The 20,852-nt window shown below is 42.6% G+C and overlaps 1 protein-coding gene and 1 pseudogene across 2 annotated transcripts in view; one reads left to right on the top strand and one right to left on the bottom strand.

The window, feature by feature from the left end:
- Nucleotides 1-20,852, bottom strand: part of LOC126475526 (sialin-like) — a 107,966-nt gene that overhangs the window by 41,400 nt on the left and 45,714 nt on the right. For both annotated transcript variants that reach the window (XM_050103459.1, XM_050103460.1), the window contains exons 4-5: nt 18,780-18,864; nt 10,176-10,390 (exon numbers count right to left, since the gene is read on the bottom strand). In XM_050103459.1, the coding sequence (XP_049959416.1) occupies nt 10,176-10,390; nt 18,780-18,864 (300 nt within the window). The remainder of the gene's footprint in view (nt 1-10,175; nt 10,391-18,779; nt 18,865-20,852) is intronic.
- LOC126475766 (5S ribosomal RNA) lies at nt 10,807-10,924 on the top strand (annotated as a pseudogene).

Here is a 20,852-nt window from a genome sequence, read left to right as displayed (position 1 = left end):
AACCGAATAATCTGAATTTTTGTCATTACGTGCGTAAACATAATACACTGGCGGAAAAAAATCGCAACACCAAGAAGGAGTCGTGCAACAGTATAACGAATGTTGCTAAGCGTGTTTCTACATCTGAAAAATCATGACTATCCAAATTTCAGTCGTGTAAGAGTTGCGCTAGGAGCGGCACTATGAGTATGCAAATCAGGTTTACTTTAAATACATGCAGTAACGGTCATGAGCATTAGTTACCTTTGAGATTGGACGTAGCGAGTTGATGTTAATCAAGAATACGTTTAAGGCGACAAAAATGCTGTTATCAGCGTCTTTACGAGTTTGAGCGAAGTCGTGTAATAGTGCTACGATAAGTTGGATGCTGCCTCTGAGATACTGCAGAAAGGCTTGGCAAGAATGAATTCTGGCAGCGTTGGTCACGAGTATGTACTGTATCGAGATGACCGGGCCCCATACAGCCACATTGGTGGTACCAGGGGTGTGTGTAATATCCCTTGGCCCGTGCTCGCCGAAGGAAGAGATGGGTTCAGCGACCTTCCTACAGAGAAAGTTTTCTCTGATAAAAAGAACTCATTTCACTCGCAGACAATTATCTAATGACCAAACGCGAATGGCAGTGTTCCAATTCGAGAAAATCCTGTAGAAGTTTTCTTTCTCTTACATTTCAAGAATTTTACAGGCAAGTGTTGGAGTCGGCAGCTCGTTCTCCTCCACAGAAGTAACTTGTCTACGTGTACGAAATTACGTACGCTGTGGGTATCGTCGACGCCGATAGACATAGCGTTCTTCACAGACATACAAACAGAGACACTACACACACTAGTTCAGAACAACGAGTATAACATTACCAGCTTGAATACATTAACTCTTCTTTTGAGCAGTGAAATGATATAAAAATGGATGATCGTCGTGTTAGGCATATGGCTCTGGCGCGCCGTACTGCACCTGCAGCGCCAATTTCAGCGGCAGTTGGCATCACAGTGACACAAAGAACAGTTACAAATCGGTTACTTCAAGGTTAGCTTCAAGCCAGACGCCCTGTAACGTCAATTCCAGTGACCTCAGATCACCGTCAATTGCGACTTCAGTAGTGCCAATCAAAGCTCGTTGGAGGGCAGGGTGCAGCTCTATTATGTTTTCTGATGAAACCCGTTCTGCTTCGGTGTCGGTGGTGACCATGTGTTGGTCAGGAGACCAGTTGAGGGCCTGCAACCAACCTGTCTGTGTGTTAGACACTGGAACAAACACTGGTAGCAGCTACTTCTGTAAAATATCTGGGAGTATGCGTGCGGAACGATTTGAAAGTGGAATGATCATATAAAATTAATTGTTGGTAAGGCGGGTACCAGGTTGAGATTCATTTGGAGAGTCCTTAGAAAATGTAGTCCATCAACGAAGGAGGTGGCTTACAAAACACTCGTTCGATCTATACTTGAGTATTGCTCATCAGTGTGGGATTCGTACCAGATCGGGTTGACGGAGGAGAAAGAGAAGATCCAAAGAAGAGCGGCGCGTTTCGTCACAGGGTTATTTGGTAAGCGTGATAGCGTTACGGAGATGTTTAGCAAAACTCAAGTGGCACACTCTGCAAGAGAGGCGCTCTGCATCGCCGTGTAGCTTGGTGTCCAGGTTTCGAGAGGGTGCGTTTCTGGATGAGGTGTCTAATGTATTACTTCCCCCTACTTATACCTCCCGTGGAGATTACGAATGTAAAATTAGAGAGATTCGAGCGCACGCGGAGGCTTTCCGGCACTCGTTCTTCCCGCGAACCATACGTGACTGTAACAGGAAATGGAGGTAATGACAGTGGACCGTAAAGTGCTCTCCGCCACACACCGTTGGGTGTCTTGCGGAGTATAAATGTAGATGTAGATGTAGGACTTACACCTGCAGTTATGGTCTCGGGTACGATTTCGTATGACAGCAGGAGCACTCTCGTAGTTATCCCACGCACCCTGACTGAAAATCAGTACGTAAATCTGGTGACGACGTGTTGTAACGCTCGTCAGCGTTAGTTACCTTTGAGATTGGACGCTGATGTTAGTCAAGAATACATTTAAGACGACAAAGACGCTACTATCCTCACCTCAGTAAGTTTGAACGAGGTCGTGTAATATGGCTACGTTAAGTTGAAGGCTCCCTCTGCGACACTGCAGAAAGACTTGGCAGGAATGTTGCCATTGCACATGATTGCTTGCAGTGGTGGTCACGAGTACGCATGGTCTCAAGATGACCGTTCCCCAGACGGCCATTCATGAACAGCATACTAAGGGTGTTTTCCAACAGGACAACGTACGCTCTCATGCTGCTGTTGTAGCCCAACATGCTCTACAGAGTGTCGCCATGTTGCCTTGGCCTGCTCCATCATCAGATCTGTCTCCAGTCGAGCACATATGGGCCATCATCGGACGACAATTCCAGCGTCACCGACAACCAGCACTAACCTCCCTGTATTGACCGACCAAGTGCAGCAGGCGTAGAACTCCCTGAAACTGACTTGCGGCACCTGGAAAACATAATGCTTGCATGTTTGCCTGATTTTATTAATGTAACAAAATTTCACATTTGTAGTGGCTTATCTCTACTTTCATTAACCTCTAATCTCGAGCACACTGGACTCGCATTCTGGAGGACGACGGTTCAATCTCACGTCCGGCCATCCTGATTTAGGTTTTCCGTGATTTCCCTAAACCGCTTCAGGCAATTGCAGGGATGGTTCCTTTGAAAGGGCACGGCCGACTTCCTTCCCCGTCCTTCCGTAATCCAATCAGGCCGATAACCTCACAGTTTTGTCTCCTCCCTCAATCCAACCCAACCCAACTCTAATCTCGCAACGTTAATCGCGTGAATATGTTACCTTGACACATGTATTCCCAAATTTTCATTACTCTACATTAATTATTTTTGGTAGTGCGATTTTTCCCCGTCTGTGTGTATTGAGAATACTGCTGTAAATTATAGTGTTTTCATGTCAAAGACAGTGTAGGCATGCAAAAGTATTTTATCTCTCACTCTCATTGTTTGTGCCTAATAGTGTCTCAGATTGCAGCAATTGTGAACGCCCATATATCGCTCTCAGAACAATAACGAAAAATGCAAGGAAAAATAAACAATCAAATTAAATATTTCCGTACCTAAATTGTTCTACAAAATACATAATGCTTGTCGAGTATCACAGTGTGATTTTCACGACTAATACGTCTTCAAAAACGCATTAGCAACACAAAAATGCTATGTTTCTGTCAAGTGGCACAACATTAAGGCCTAGCTGAGGCGATGCACCACAACGAGCCAGACCAAGCCAGTAACTGCACAAAATACACCTTGGCTTGAATACGATGCTAAGCAGACAAGCACATAAATAAATAGGCAGACTGAATTACTGTCAGCTACTGGAAGAATGCAGTTAATGTGTGGCACTAAATGCGTGACTGTGGACTCAGATTAGTTGTCAGAATCCTACTTCCATGTGTAAATTAACTGCATTATTTTTATACTACAGTACAAATCTCATGTGGCTAAATTAAAGCGCTAAGCAGACAGTTAATAGTTCCTCCTAGGCTATAAGCACACATTGAATGGTTATGTCACTGTGATTACCATACATAAATTATTCTACATAACTCATGTCTAACTAAAATAACTTATCAACTACTCAAAGAGTGCAGTCAATGTGAAACCTACCCTTGACGCCTAAAAACATTAACTCTCAAATCAAATGCCACAATACTATTTCCATACCTTAATTGTCTGTAAATATACAGATATTGATATTCCGATCTACGTTATTGATGGTACAGAGAACGATGTTTCATTACGTGTTGTTCTTCTGTAAAGCCTCAACTCAGTATCACGATCTTAGGCGATAAAGCATCATATTCTACACTAGATAAATGTAAGTGGCTATATTTCCTGTCTATAATACGTTTCCTTGATCCAGAAAAAAGGTTGCATTTATGAACCACTGGTGTACTACGCACCGATGACACATTTTTCTACACTTCTGCTTCATAACTGTACTAAAAATGATGTACTTTGACGAGATCTTTATTGCATTATAACACCTAAACTACATATGTTGGTAACACGCAGAGACCTTCGTAATGCACGTAATGCGAACGTAAATATAGCCAAATACAATAGTGAAACAAGGCTCCGCACAGAGTTGAATCTTCCATATCCGTTTGCACCACAGGTCTCTGAACACGAACGAAAATTTGACCTTTGCAACAAATTAAAATAATCCAGTTTTCTGCTTCGCATGAATGGCCTTAGGCCGAGCTAAATCGAAGTCCCTCGTTCACTTCTAAAACATCTTTATACGGTTGCAGTCATTTATTTACATGTTTTTGTTGTTGCAAACCACTGTCAGTTTATCGGGGTAGGTGGTACATGGCTAGTAAATCTGCTAGTGTGGTGAAATCTCGCCAAATCGGTCAATACTAAAGGATAGGTAGCGTCGCTGAGAAGCGTCCGTGAGCCTTCTGTCTCTCACAAATGTTGTTCCTCATGATGTGTGACCTATCGCCCCTATATGTCTGAGACAAAGACTTTGTAAAACCCTGTATATGCCAAAAGCCAGCGAGAGGGAACTTCTTAAAAACCTGCCTGGCAAACCCTGCACAAACATGAAATGGCACTTGCCGAAGGGCTGAAAACTGATAGCATCAGTCAGCATTTCGTTTAGGTTATGTTCATTTCGTCCTGAACCAAAAATATTATTTACGTATTTTGACACACTTCTATAAATCCAAGGAGTGTAGTTCCGAGGTACCTGCTGATATTAAGGCGACAAACTCACTGAAACGAGTAGAAACGGTATTTATGTATGAGGCATCCAAACCAAACTGACACTCTGTCACCTTGTATATGGCACCTTGCAAGTGGTATAATGAAGAGCACGCAAATAAAGCTTTTTGGATGACGCGTTAATGTTGGTTGCTTATATGCTGATGTAATATTTTCACATATACCATGCAGCTGCTAAGCCATACGAATGTCAATGAGTGAGGATCTATTAGTGAAAACAGAACCTGTCAATTCAATGTTGTTAACTGCTGGTATGACGTATTTATCGTGAAAAAATAATTTATTTGTCATTGAAACGGAGTCTGCAAAATCACGGTAAGGGACGTTCCGTTAGGAGATGTGCCCTCTGTTACACCCAGAACTTGCTGTTAGATGCAGCCTACAGCGCGGATGTAGCTACGATATCTGAGCAGATTGGTTTCTAGTTCGATTCCCCGTCTGCCAGGTATTTTTCTTTGGTACGAGATCTGGAACGGCTCTCAGCCTCATGATGCCAATTGAGAAGCTACTTGAATGAGAAGCAGTGGGTCCACGCCAAGAAAGCCGACATCTAACTGGAGAGCGATGTGCTGCTCCCACACCCCTCCATACTGTATCTGAATGACGTCACTGGCAGAGGATGACACGGCGGTCGGTCTATGCCGGTTGGTATGTGCCAGAATGTCGAGCTGTTACAGACAATTAAGTGATAAACTTGGCAAGTGATAAACTTGATCCACTTTGAAAGTGGGGGCAGTTTATGGGGAGATTACACAAGACTGCAGGTATTCGAGTTCAGCAGGATGGATCTCAATTACACTAGAAACCATGTTTCCACACGCGTCAACTGCAACATGGCAAGACCACAAGTGCTCATGAATGGGCGTCACCTTTGCAGGTAAATATGTGGCGATTAATGGTGTACTGTGAATCATATCACCACTGACTTGATGTCGGAGCTTCAGGAACCAATTTATTCTACGACCGTACTGACAAGAAGACCAAACAGAGAAAGTATTTTTATAATTCTTGCTGTATATGGTTTATGAAGCTCGAGAATAAAATACCAATTTTCTAATGTCAGCAAAGTGCATTGATACAACAGACAGCACTGATGTCTCGCTGCAGTTTGCAACAACAAAAACACACCCTCTCTATCAGCTCTGTAGCGCTATAACACTAAATATAGGGCTGAGCATGGACTCACTCTGTTCATGACCTCCAATGGAGCATTCAACATCATCTACCTAAGAGAGCAGTGGTATTCAAGTCTCAGATGGAAGTTTGCTTTCGTAAATGTTGAACTTGTGCTTCAAAATGCTTTAGTGTTCGTAGACAGGTGTATATATTCGACACACTCCTATGTCAATTGATCGTATAAAGTTAAGTAAATCTTTCTATCATTCTTATAATAAAGTGAACTAACGTTTCTTATGTTATCGTTCCAATCCGCCATCTCCCAGAGGAATCAAAAACCCACAGTTATACCAGACGACTGTAGTTCAGTCAGGGTATAACAGAGAGTTAAGGATAATTCGAAAAAGACATCACGCATCATTCGCGCTTGCTATGGTGCCCTATGAGAGGCAAATCAAGACCAGTTGCGAATAAAAGAAATGGCTCTGAGCACTATGGGACTAAACATCGGAGGTCATCAGTCCGCTAGAACTTAGAACTACTTAAACCTAACTAAGCTAAGGACATCACACACATCCATGCCCGAGGCAGGATTCGAACCTGTGACCGTAGCAGCAGCGGGGTTCCGGACTGAAGCGTCTAGAACCGCTTGGTCAGAGCGGCCGGACGGACGGATCACATCAACAGTGTTACGCCCTCACGCCGTGATGCACCGTGGGAAGGTTTTGGAGTCTGATCCAGTACACTGGTATAAAGTCAAGTGATCAAGAACCCTAAGCCGCCTCCCCTGCTACCTTTACTGCCCAAAAACTGGTAGTGAAAATTTCTACCTCCAACAGGATTCAAACTGGTTGCCTCTGAGTCGACAGCCACCTACATCACTGGCATTCGTCAGCAAGCTCTGCTAAGGACCGGTCTTATCACACTGAGCTAGCTGACCAGACATACATCGGAAATAATGGGTGGGGTGGGTATTAACCGTGGCTTACATGTCATGGTACTCCCTGTATCGTTACAGCCCGTCTTGTACCCATACATATTACAAAAATGCATGTATGTATGTATGTTTCACATCTCCTCCTTAATCACTGGACCGATTTCAATCTAACTTGGTGCATGTATCTGAAGAGAATCGCTGTGGGATTAAGACCTACCTATCAATGGGTTTTGGGCTGTGGGTGAAAAATCAGTGTAGGCCTCGCTGCGCGTGTACCCATACTTTGTTCATCCAATAATTGAGAATGAGAGCGCTTAGTGACTACAACAAACTTTACGTCAAATTTCAAACCATCACGAAGCTTTTTTTTCTCATTGAGAACCCTCACAAAATGGTGAAAGGAAAAAAGTTTATTACTCACTACATTTCTGCTGTTCATGCAGTAAAACTGCCATATAAAGCATGACGTTTTAATTTGTTGCTTCTTTACTGCTAACTGTATTCGCGACACATTTTTCAGACAGCATTCATGTATACCACCAGATTTACCTGCAAAATTAAAACATTGTACGACGTATAATTTAGGAGACAGAACGTTTGCTTGAAAAGGAAATTGCAAGGTGAAATTCTATAGAGACAGAGGTGAAATATATGGACAAATAAGCGTGTAATATGTTTGACATATGTGTAAACGGGTAAAAAGCTTAAACTAAATCGCTGGAAATTTGGTAAACATGTTAGTTACCATCGGGAAATAAATACTGTGCGGACAGGAACGACCAGCCTCCAATTGGGGAGGAGGTGATGACGTGGAAAGTGAAGGAGACAGATGGGGGGGAGGGCGGGAGGAGGAAATGGGCACAGACAGGGGATGATGAGGAAATGGCCAGAGGGAGGGCAGAGGAGGAGGTGGACAAAGAGAAGAAAGAGGAGGAGATGGACAGTGACAGAGGGGAGGAAGAGCTGGGCAGAGGTGGGAAGACGAAGAGATGAAGAAAAGAGGAGGAACTGGACAGACCGAGGAGGGAGAAGAGGATGAACACAGAGAGGGGAGCAGGATATAGACAGGGAGAGAGGGAAGGAACAGATGGACAGAGTGAGGGGGGGGGAGGAGGACATGGACCGAATGCGAAGGAGGAAACAGACAGAAGGAGAAGGAGCAGATGGGCAGAGAGAGGGGCGGAAGAGGTGGACAGACAGTGCCGTATTGAGGAGACAGACAGAGAGGGGAAAGAACGAGAAGGACAGAGGAAACGGGAGGGAGGAGATTGACTAATAGAAACCTGGAATAAATACGTATCCAGGCAATGCTGGGTACTCAGGTAGACATTAGAATAAAACTTAACGTCGTCGTAGTAAAATCTGCTCACACGGTCGGAGACCTGCCGTATCTGTGGAACAGCAAATGCCTGTTCATTTGAAGAGTGACAACTGGCTGAGTTCGCCAGAGAGCATAGGGTGCCTTCCTAAACGTTGCTGGTTGGCGTCTCGATGCGCGAGAGGGTATGTTACCGTAGATATTCAATTGTTATTGCCCTAGTTTTGGCTTCATTACATTTCATCGTCTGTACTCTTCTCGCGGTAGAACACGTACCTGCCTGGCATAAACATTAGTAATACCAACAATTTTAGGATCGTATATAGACCACAACTGAAGTTTTCATCGCCCTTTCAGCAAGTGAAGCCTCCTAGCTATCTTCTTTACTTGAAAGAATTATCATTTCGTCATTGTACATTAATACTGAAATATATAGATGCATATTACAACTCGACAGCGAACAGTAGCGAGAAGCAGAACGGAATATCAGGAACGTCCGGTTCCGTTGAACGAAAAAGAAATTCATTTTTCTTGGTGGCTGATTTTGCTGCGGACGAGTCCGGATATGATAGAACCTAGGAATTTTTGAGAACCGAAGGCAGTTAACTTCCTGCCTCATGTCCTCACTGTACATGCACATACCGAAATCTTTGCAAAAGATTAGCAGCAGCAGAACAAAAGCAGAAAGAATGCAACAGAGCTGTGACAGACCAATGGATATCTAAGAACGCCCTTGTTTGGAAGAAAAAGATGCCAGACTCGCATCCCTCTAGAGAACTCTGCTGAAAAAAGACGTCTGGAAGAGTGGGAAAAGAGGTGGCACATGTCTGAGTAATATACTTGCTGACTTATTTTAGCGTTACCAACACTTTGCAGACTCCTGAATAAGTCTTACTCGTCCTGCCTTTCGGGGTAACTTGTCTTTTGATGAGTTGTGAAAATCAGACGCAGACAATCTGATGTCTTGCGAATCAGATGCTAATTCAGCAAAAGAATGTAGCTGCCAGCCATCATTTGCAGCTGGTCAACAGTTGCAGTGGCCGATTAACGAGGTTCTATTTCCATTAGACGATCATTCAGCTTATGTGCTATGGGACAACCGTTTCCCATCACCGTACCTGAGCTGCTACTGTCTCTTCACACAAACAACATGATGATTTGCAAGCACATTACAGTAAGCAGCTTAAATCTCTTCACTAGATGCACAACCATGTTAATTACCACTCTGAAATGGAAGGTTCTTGTATAGGCACACATCTCGTTTCGCTATGTAGTTCACATATATTATACGTATTGTTTGATTATGTCCATGTAGTAAACGCACTTTTTAATTATTTGGTCTCTGATTACATTTTTCATTCATGCAGGAAGTTGTAAATTCAAAACTGAGTGTAGTATATTTGTATATGATACCTAGCTCCCAAACAATATCAAAACCTTATTTTAATCCACTACATCTGGTACCCTGTGTAGACCCAATATATTCAATATATTCAAGACACTGCATACTGCATACTGCTGGAAGCTAAATAGCTGCATAATTCTTCGGTGGCAGTTTATACAGTTACGCAGCTCTCTATGCACCCAATTATCCAGTACCTATGTTTGTAGAAAATTTATCCAGTACGGCACAGATATCACTTTGGAATATAACAGACAGGTATACACAGAAATGTGCATTCTATGGGTGGGAACATATCGCAATTGGCATTTCATTTACTGTCATGGCCGTCTAACTGGTTTCCAATTCAACGCATTCTGTCGGAGCTGAGGAAAATACTTCAATTAAGTTATAGCATGTCGTAACTTAGTCTTAACTGAATATTTTACCAATACTTCCTACTTACTTACCGGCGTGGTACTTCTCGCTACTATCAGCCATCGTTGCCGCCAGCCATCTTGCAGAGGAAGCCTCCAGAGGAGGCAAGGTGGAGTGTCGCCTATTTGAAGGAACGGAAATCTATGGCAGAGTGTGAGCGTTTGTGTTACCTTGGCAGCTGAATTTATCGTAGCCTCGATGTAGCTGCGTTCTACTGGGTCGATGTACGGGTGCTGTGCCGGAGAATCCGCAGCCTGCAGGAACCAAGACACACTCCACAGCAGGCCGGCGGCTCCAAAAACGTAAAAGGAAAGCGGCCAGCCAATCACCGTCTCGCACAGAGCGCCCGTCGCCGCCATGGACACCAGGCTCCCAACAAATAACCCTATTAGCAGACAAATGTACCAGTAACCAGTAACCGAGGCCAAATCTCACTGATATCACTGTATGATCTCTATAACGGCCTGGTCAGCGTAAGATCCACTAGCCAATTAAAATAAGACAGTAAGTAATATAACAGTGTACCCCGTCGATCCAGAAAGTTTCAGGACTAGATTAATAAGAAAAAGACAAAAGTTAAGACTGCGGTTTCATATTCAGGTCTTCTTCATAGCCTCCTCTCACTTGAGTACAACGCACAGAATGGTCATAAAATCTAATGAAACCGCCAGAAAAGTTCTTATGGATGAGGTTCCACTCGTTCATCACAGTGGTTTGAATGACTGTCATATCGTCAAAGCGTTGTCCATTCATGCGAATTTCTGCACTTTGTCGATTTGTGGCAGGTTCTTATTGATAACAGGCAACGGGCTTGCCGTAGTGGATACACCGGTTTCCGTCAGATCACCGAAGTTAAGCGCTGTCGGGCGTGGCCGGGACTTAGATGGGCGACCATCCGGGTCGCCATGCGCTGATGCCTTTTTTCGGTGTGCACTCGGCCTCGTGATGCCAATTGAGGAGCTAATCGACCGAATAGTAGCGGCTCCGGTCAAAGAAAACCATCATAACGACCGAGAGAGTGGTGTACTGACCATACATCCCTCCTATCCGCATCCCCAGCTGAGGATGATACGGCGGTCGGATGGTCCCGATGGGCCACTTGTGACTTGAAGACAGTTCTTATTGATAACACGAAGTCTCTTCGCCACTGAAAATTTATCCAGAAAAGAATTCCAGTGACAAAAGGCAGAATGCAGACTATAAGGAAGTCTTTACTGGAAGTAATTGTCGCCAATGTAACATGATGCGGCAACTAAATGAGCAGACAAGTAGAAAATAGAAGCTATTGAAATGAGGTGCTACAGAAACAACTGAAAATTCGGTAGGGGATCAAAGGTGCATTTTCGATGACCTGACACTCGAAATGGATCCTAAGGGCAACAACACACTGGCCCGCCGACCGCCACGGTAGGCGGGCGACGTCGCTGGCTGCAACGCACTAGCCAGCCAGCCGCCATAGAACACGGCGCGCGGTTCTGCGATTTCCGCGGGCTACAGCACACTGGGCCGCCGAAGGCCGACGCCGCTTCGATCGAAATACGGCGGACGGACGGAACTGTCATTTTTTTTCCGGGTTGCTGGAAACCCGGAATCAATATGAAAGCGTCCGCGGAAGGTGCTGTGGCCATTTGACTTTTGGTAAGTCGTCTGAAGAAGAAAAGACGCCGTAGAAGCAGAAAACACATACACTGGGTCATCATTTCCTGCGTAAAAGAAGTAGCAACGGAACTTTTGTTGCCTTTTACAACGAGTTAAGAAACTATGAGGACAATTCATTTAATTGCATCAAAATATCAGCATCTTCGTTCGTCGCACAACTTTTCAAAATTAGAGGAACAATAACTGGAATGTCAACAATGTTGCCTTCGTGTATTGGCCCTGAAGGAAGGCTGCTGGTAACGATCAGGTAGGCATGTTACTATTCTATTTAAATACTTTAATACATAAGATGAACAACAACAAAAGCAAAACGAGGATAATGGAATGTAGTCGAATTAAGTCGGGTGATGCTGAGGGAATTAGATTAGGAAATGAGACACTTAAAGTAGTAAAGAAGTTTTGCTCTTTGGGGAGCAAAATAACTGATGATGGTCGAAGTAGAGAGGATATAAAATGTAGACTGGCAATGGCAAGGAAAGCGTTTCTGAAGAAGAGAAATTTGTAACTTCGAGTATAGATTTAAGTGTCAGGAAGTCATTTCTGAAAGTATTTGTATGGAGTGTAGCCATGTGTGGAAGTGAAACATGGACGGTAAATAGTTTGGACAAGAAGAGAATAGAAGCTTTCGAAATGTGGTGCTACAGAAGAATGCTGAAGATTAGATAGGTAGATCACATAACTAATGCCGAAGTATTGAATAGGATTGGTGAGAAGAGAAGTTTGTGGCACAACTTGACCAGAAGAAGATCGGTTGGTAGGACATGTTCTGAGGCATCAAGGGATCACCAATTTAGTATTGGAGGGCAGCGTGGAGGGTAAAAATCGTAGAGGGAGATTAAGAGATTAATACACTAAGCAGATTCAGAAGGATGTAGGTTGCAGTAGGTACTGGGAGATGAAGAAGCTTGCACAGGATAGAGTAGCATGGAGAGCTGCATCAAACCAGCCTCAGGACTGAAGACCACCACAACAACAACAACAACTTTAATATTATAAGGTTTCGTTTAATTAAGTACATAGATCAACAATTATAATGTTTTCATTGAAACTTAATACTGACTGTTCACATTATTACACATGTTAAACTATTCGTAATATTCACTTGCTTGGGAATGACCCGATATATGAGTTGAAGTTGCTGGAAATCTTACGTCTGTTACATTTTCGTATGTACACACATCAAAAGAAGTTTTGCATCACCTCGGTTCCGAGAGTCCCGGAACCTGTACAGATAATTGTATTAGAGATCAACACAAACATCATTTCCGCCCCTTTTATTGCTAATGAAAACCACATATTGCATTTTGTACCAACATACAGCGAGACCTTCACAGGTGGTGGTTCAGTTTGATGTACACACCACTACCTCTAATACCCAGTAGCACGTCCTCTTGTACTGATGCATGCCTGTATTCGTCGTGGCATACTATCCACAAGTTCATCAAGGAACTGTTGGTCCAGATTGTCCCACCCATCAACGGCGATTCGGTGTAGATCCCTCAGAGCGGTTGAGGGTCACGTCGTCCATAGACAGCCCTTTTAATCTATCCCAGGCATGTTCTATAGGGTTCATATCTGGAGAACATACTGACCACTCTAGTCGAGCGATGTCGTCATCCTGGATAAGTGATTCACAAGATGCGCACGATAGGGACCCGAATTATCGTCCATGAAGACGAATGCCTCGCCAATACGCAGCCGATATGGTTGCATTATCGGTCGGAGGATGGCATTCACATATCGTACAGCCGTTATGGCGCCTTCCATGACCATCAGCGGCGTACGTCGGCCTCACATAATGCCGCCCCAAAACAGCAGGGAATCTCCACCTTCCTGCACTCGCTGGACAGTGTGTCAATCGCGTTCAGCGTGACCGGGTTGCCTCCAAACACATCTCCGACGAAAGTCTGGTTGAAGGCACATGCGACACTCATCGGTGAATAACGTGATGCCAACCCCGAGCGGTCCATTCGGCACGTTGTTGGGCCCATCTGTACCGCACTGCTTGGTGTCGTGGTTGCAAAGATGGACGTCGGGAGTGAAGTTTCGCATTATGCAGCCCATTGTGCGCAGTTTGAGTCATAAACACGACGTCCTGTGCCTGCACAAAAAGTATTATTAAACATGTTGGCGTTGCTCTCAAGGTCCCTCCGAGCCATAATTCATAGGTAGCGGTCATCCGCTGCAGTAGTAGCCCTTCAGTGGCCTGAGCGAGGCATGTCATCGACAGTTCCTGTCTCTCTGTGTCTCCTCCACGTGCGAAAAAACATCGGTTTGGTTCATTACGAGACGCCTGGACACTTCCCTTGTTAAGAGCCCTTCCTCACACAAAGTAACAACACGGACGCGGTAGAACCGCGATATTGACCGTCTAGGCATGGTTGAACCACACACAACACGAACCGTGTACCTCCTTCCTGTACCTCCTTCCTGGCGAAATGTCAAACTGATCGGCTGTCGGATCCCTCCGTCTAATAGGCGCTGCTCATGCTTGGTTGTTTATATCTTTCTGCGGGTTTAGTGACATCTCTGAATAGTCACAGGGACTGTATCTGTGGTACAATACCCACAGTCAACTTGTATCTTCAGGAGTTCTGGGAAACGGGGTGATGCTAAACTTTTTATGATGTGTGTATTTGTGTAGGTAGTTGACGGCTGCCCAGTATTTATGAAGTTGGTATTCCGTAGACAGTTCTGTGGCGACAAGTTCTGTTGATAAGGAGTATCCATGATCACTTTCATATACTGATTTTGGTTATTGCCTTTAAATGCTCAGGTACTTGTTTAAAATCATTCAACAATGGCAAGGGAAAATGGCGGTGAAGATTATCGCCATTTTTTGTTAGAATTTCCTTCAGTATCTCTATGTTTTCAGTTTCTGTGTATTTAGCCATTTCCTTTTACGGTCTTGACGACTGCACTCTGATGTCTCAAGTGGTTCTCCTGTGCTACTTCAGTTGAACTGAAACTGTCAGCATATTACTTCGTGCAACAACGTATGCAATAAACATGACCTGGTTGCAGTAGAGCTATATGGATTCAGTGTAGCACCAGTTCCACTTTTCAGATTGCTGACTTTCCGATATTCTCTAACAAAACTAACTCGCAGATATTTCCATTTCTTTTGCAGCGACAGACCTGGAAAGTTATGTTTTAGGTGCTTGGCTTCTGGATGCTCTTTTGCTGACATTCACTTCATTTATCGCTATTGAAGATCTATAGTCCGCGAAATCTTACAACAAGTTTCTCAAGCGATATGGATCAAGGTGCCTTCCCTAAACGACGACAGAAATTTGGTTGGATATAGCTGAAAACTTTGAATCCATAGCAAATTTTCCTCACGTAGCAGGAGCTATAGACGGGAAACATTTCCGTGTAATAAAACCAGGCAACACACGATCGCTTTATTACAGTTAAAAAATAAACGTTTTTGTAATAGCTTTAATGGTAATGTATCACAGAAATTATAAATTCATACGTATAAGGAAAAAATAGCGATTCGTCGGTTTTGAAAGTTTCGTCCTTGTTCAAACTACAAGTGAATGGAAGTTTAGGATTACCTAACGATTAGGAAACAGAAAGGCATTCGAGACGAAATTCTGTATTTCTTTGTTAGTGACGAGGCATTCAGCCTATCAGAACATGTTTTATGACGCTGTGCAGGAAATAATTTAAATAAAAGAATATTTAATTATGTGCTAGCAGAGCACATAGATACATTGAAAGCACTTTTAGCACTTGTGCTCAAAAATGGTGAACGTTACATCGACCTCTAAATGTTAACATAAACTTGACAAACATACTTCGTTCTTAACATTCTGCAAAAGTTTACACCGAAAGGCACAGTGTTAATTTCGAGCATATTTTACACATGCCATAAGAAGGTTTGGAGGATATTGAAAAACAGCTCAGAGAGGAAACCGATCGGTTATTCACAACAGAGATGAACTACCAGATTACTTTGTAAATGTCAATCCACTGCCGTGGCAAGATCGATATGCTTAACATCTGATGTAGCAGGTTCAAATACATGTAAAGTAATATAATGATGTTGCAATAATAAAGGTTGATCAACTGACCTAGCTTTTTCTTTTCATCTTGTGACAAATACCGGGTGATCAAAAAGTCGGTATAAATTTGAAAACTTAATAAACCACGGAATAATGTAGATAGAGAGGTAAAAATTGACACACATGCTTGGAATGACATGGGGTTTTATCAGAACAAAAAAAAAGTATTGCTAGACGCGTGAAAGATCTCTTTCGCCCGTCGATTAGTGATGATCGTGTGCTCAGCCGGCACTTTCGTCATGCTTGGCCTCCCAGGTTCCCAGACCTCAGTCCGCGCGATTATTGGCTTTGGGGTTACCTGAAGTTGCAAGTGTATCGTGATCGACCGACATCTCTATGGATGCTGAAAGACAACATCCGATGCCAATGCCTCACCATAACTCCGGACATGCTTTACAGTGCTGTTCACAACATTATTCCTCGACTACAGTTATCGTTGAGGAATGATGGTGGACATATTGAGCATTTCCTGTAAAGAACATCATCTTTGCTTTGTCTTACTTTGTTATGCTAATTATCGCTATTCTGATCAGATGAAGCGCCATCTGTCGGACATTTTTTGAACTTTTGTATTTTTTTGGTTCTAATAAAACCCCATGTCATTCCAAGCATGTGTGTCAATTTGTACCTCTCTATCTACATTATTCCGTGATTTATTCAGTTTTCAAATTTATACTGACATTTTGATCACCCGGTATTTTCCTCCAAACATGTCTACTATCTCTTCCCACAGTTTATACTATAAAATTCTGCCACTGTATTTGTTCACTTTCATACTCCAGATAGCTGGATGATTTTCCACTTCGAAAACGGTTTCTCTGCGTCAAAATGCATCACAGCGCGATCGTGGCAGAAGTCAGGCGCGAAACGAGGCAACGTGTGTTGTCTCCTGTGCGCATCCATCGAAGCCGAGAAAGGCGCCACCGTGTGGCAACGCGCCTGTCGAGTTAGCACCGCCCGCGCGTTTAAGGGGCTCCGGAAAGGCTCAAAATCATGAAAAGTTCAATTTTTTACTTTTTTGCGTTTTCTGAATCTGCAGACTATTACCTTTTAATAGATATATAATTTATTCAATTCCGAAGACTACAACTATTTTTAAATTTTTTTTTTAAAATGTGTTCTACATGGGCGTGACCCACTGTGGCGCTGTTAAACTGCTGTCAAATGGTGTTATTATTAACGTCCGTGTTCATCAGGTACATTTTAGTGATGTGAGATAAAGTATGTGTTGTGGCTAACCTGTGATGGTTCAATATATATCGCTGGTGTGATTGTCGATTGTTTCATGTTTATTTACTCTGTCGTTATCTCGAAAATATTCGTAATTAATTCTGTTTCTTGATCTCTGTTTTGTTGAAGTATAATAATGAGTAAAAGTAAAGTTATTAGAAATCCTCTGAAGGCTTTTAAGAAAAGGGGAAATGTTGGAAAGCCAAAGGTATGTGTTATTACTGTAAACAATAAAGACGATAACCAAGTGAGTGAACCTAACCTCTCAAGTACACCTGCCCATAGCAGTCAAAGTGGGAAAGAAAATACTTCACAGAAGAAGCTTGGTTCAATGAGTGAAAACTATGAATGTTTTATGGGCGAATCGGATGTGAATGAAATATTTGATATGTCGGTTCTCAAAGGAATTTTTTCAAACTGTGTAAGATGTATTCATTGTAGTGAAGTTGGTCTGGAACTCTCCATAATAAAGCACGTAGGACTTGCTAGTGAAATAGAACTGAAATGTGATAAGTGTTCATACATGACCACCTTTTGGAACAGTGTTGCAGTAACTGCAACTGAAGAAAATGGTAGCAAAATCTACGAACACAACAACGAGCGATGCTTGCTTTAGACAAGGAACGCCTTCGGGCTGCAGACAGGGCTGTAAAGAGTCTAGAAATACAAGCAAGAGTAAACAGGAGGAGGAACAAGAGGAAGCTGGAGGAGGAGTTTGCAGAGGATGAAGATAATCCATCCTATGGACCTGGAATGCACTAAAAAGTTAATCCAATCTTTGTCGCTCGATTCCCAAAACTTTTATTTTCTCATACTAATTACATGTTTTCTAAGGATCTTCCAAACATATTTGTTTCAAACTTTCAGTAAATGTCACACAGTACCTTCTGCATAATTTAACACAGCCTTTTTCCAAAAAACTGTATATTTTTGAATATATAAATAAAAAATTGCAAAAAAATGTTGTGAATTTTCATTACAATTGAAAAAAAATCATCTTTAATAACTGAACTAAAATTTTGTAAAATCCCTGTGTTAAGTTGTAGTCCATATTCCAATAAATAATCTGTAAAAAGTTCAACTTCCTACCTCAAATACTTTGTGAGGAAAGATGTAATTTATAAGCGTTATTTTAACATTGCAAGTATAGGGCGTTCCGGAGCCCCTTAAACGGCAACCAGTGCTGCCTTTCCTGTTACACTACAGAAATCGACAGCCGCTTACCCGCCAGCCGACGCGGCATGCGGCCAGTGCGTTGTTGACCTAAGGATAAAACCATCACGACAGATGAGACTGGATCAGACGACCTATGAAACCAATCAGACAACTTGATTAAAAGAAGAGATCGTTTGGCAGGAGATCAAGGCATCTAGGAATAGTTAATTTGTTAATTAGGGTAATTTCGCGTTTTGGGATGGGGGAGAGGATATATTATATCTGTAGACCAAGGATTGACTACAGAAATCAGTTTCAATTTGATTTAGGGCACGAAAAAGAAGAGAACTGAACAAGGTAGTTTTGTGTGGAGAGTTGCGTAAAACCAGTGTTTGGACTGAAGAACATATCACCAACGCAGCACATGAACAGGCTGAAAAATATCCTTTGAACGGCAATGTTAAGCGTCTGTTGCTGATGAGATAATTGCCATGCGATACCTTTGCGAATCTCTCTCTCTGTTAGACACACTCGAGAGAAACCATCTGCTGTTGAGATACGACTGTCCTATTGAGGACATACACCATAAAAAAAGCCCGCAGGTTAACATAGCATAATATTTACTGAAAGCAACTTACATAACAATTCTGTGACACTTACCTAAGAAAATAATGGAAAACAAGCTCCTTTCGTGGTCTGGTGCCCACCTGCAAACAGTCGTCTGTATAGCTGGTATTATGCCACCCTTGAAATCAAAAAACGTTTTTTATGTTCGATATCAGAGACGGATAAAAATAAGTAAGTGTAAAACAAATTGTTGGTGACAAAGCGGCAGGATATCGAAATACTTTATTATGTAACAGCTATATGTAAATGGAACTACAATAAACCCAAGACCAATCTGTTTCTCAAAAACGGTCATAAGGGATAGTCTTGAAGCTTTCATTATCGTCTCTAAAAAACTAAGTTTCATCATCTAGAACGAGTCGTAATTAGAGTTAAATAATTTAAATTCACGTGTCTACAAATATAACTTTCCCATTCGAATCTTCTTTTGTGGTTGCATGCTAATGAAGTTGTATATTTTTTGTAAGGAATCTCTCATTTGTCTTCATGGTTAGAAGGGAGAACGTTAGACATCTTCCCTGCCCAGATAACTGTAATCGTTTCTGGCCGTCAATAATGGAACTTCTTCCTTAGTATTCAGCAACACTATCAACTTGGTCGGTGAGGTAGTTGTAACCAGAATGAAACTGCTCTAGGTGGTTGGACGTGATTAGTTGTAAACTAACGATATTTGCATTCCTAGATGCTTGGGGGTTAGTATGCCTCTGTTATCAGCAAAAATCACAGATTTGAAAAGGAAAATTTTTAAATTTTATCATTACTACTGAAATGGATGTTATCTTCGTTGATGGTGGACTTCACGTGGACAGAAATAACGAAGTATTTCTTTTGTTATAAATGTCCCTCTTAGGGACTAGCTCCAACATTACGAATAATCGAAAAAGAAAAGAATCAGTTAACCTTCCATTAGCCTGTGGTCCAAAATGGATGACAGGCTAATGGTTATCCTGTCCCCGCATTCATAAAGTGATACACAGACGTGCACAAAGTAATCCTTCCAGCTGTTCGCATGATTTGCTTCGAACATTGATCCTGAAAAGTTATATATAACACCGCCTACAGTGGTCCATATTGATAGTACTCCGTAGTCGTTCCGCAAGGTATGACCGATCAGGCAGTGACCCTCACCATTACGCCACTCATCATTGTGACACGATTTTGCTATTTATACCATGCACTGCTAACAAAATATCTTGGCAACTGAAAAAATGTATTTGCTGATAGAGATCGTAAAAGTGTTGCATATAATATCTACGAAAATGTCGAACGCCTCTCTTATTTTCTTCTTTTGTCTAGGTCTTCCTAACATCAGGTTAAGGTTAGGAAATACTGGTTGATAATCCAAGATATACAGGGAGTTTTGAAAAATAAGTGATTCAAATTTCTGCAAGATGTAGTATTGGTCAAAACAAGAGGAAAACTTCCTACAATGATATGTCCAGAAACCCATATCTGTTGAGACATGGGTCAGTCTGCCCCCTCATTCTGTCTGTTGCGCAAAATTAGACGCTGTAGGCAGTAAGGTTTGGAGCCGCCACGCATCCTGACACCTGCTTCGCAGTAAATCATTCACTCCTTCAAATACATTTGGTTCCATGCAGACTGCGTCACGTATCTTGATCGCATGTCTTGTGAGGCCATTACTCTGCCAATGGGTTGCGTACACATCGATGCCTTCAAATGTTGCCATAGCCAGGAACCCAACAGGTCCAAGTCCAGCGAACGGGAAGGCCGAGCTTCCAGACCTTCCTGACCAACTCATCGTCCACGAAACAGTGATGTGCGATAACACGATCCGTAAAAAATGAGGTGATGACTTGTCGCGCACAAATCACAGTCGTTGTCTTTCTGTAAGAGCAACGTTCTCTAATAACGCTGGTTATTCATCAAGCAGAAATCGGTGATACACAGCACATGTTAATCTGTTTGGTAAAGTGCATGGTCTAATAAGTCTTTCATCGACACTTTCTGTTCATACATTGATACTGAAGCAGTCCTGATGCCTCACCTAATGCACTGGATTTGTGGCAAGGGGAACATTTAAAGGTGCTGGTGTATGTCCAACCCATCAACAATATGCTGACGTTACAGGAGCGTGCGACGCAA

This window comes from Schistocerca serialis, chromosome 4 (genome assembly GCF_023864345.2).
Source record: "Schistocerca serialis cubense isolate TAMUIC-IGC-003099 chromosome 4, iqSchSeri2.2, whole genome shotgun sequence".
Classification (NCBI taxonomy): Eukaryota; Metazoa; Arthropoda; class Insecta; order Orthoptera; family Acrididae; genus Schistocerca; species Schistocerca serialis.
This window is presented reverse-complemented; position numbering and strand designations above follow the sequence as displayed.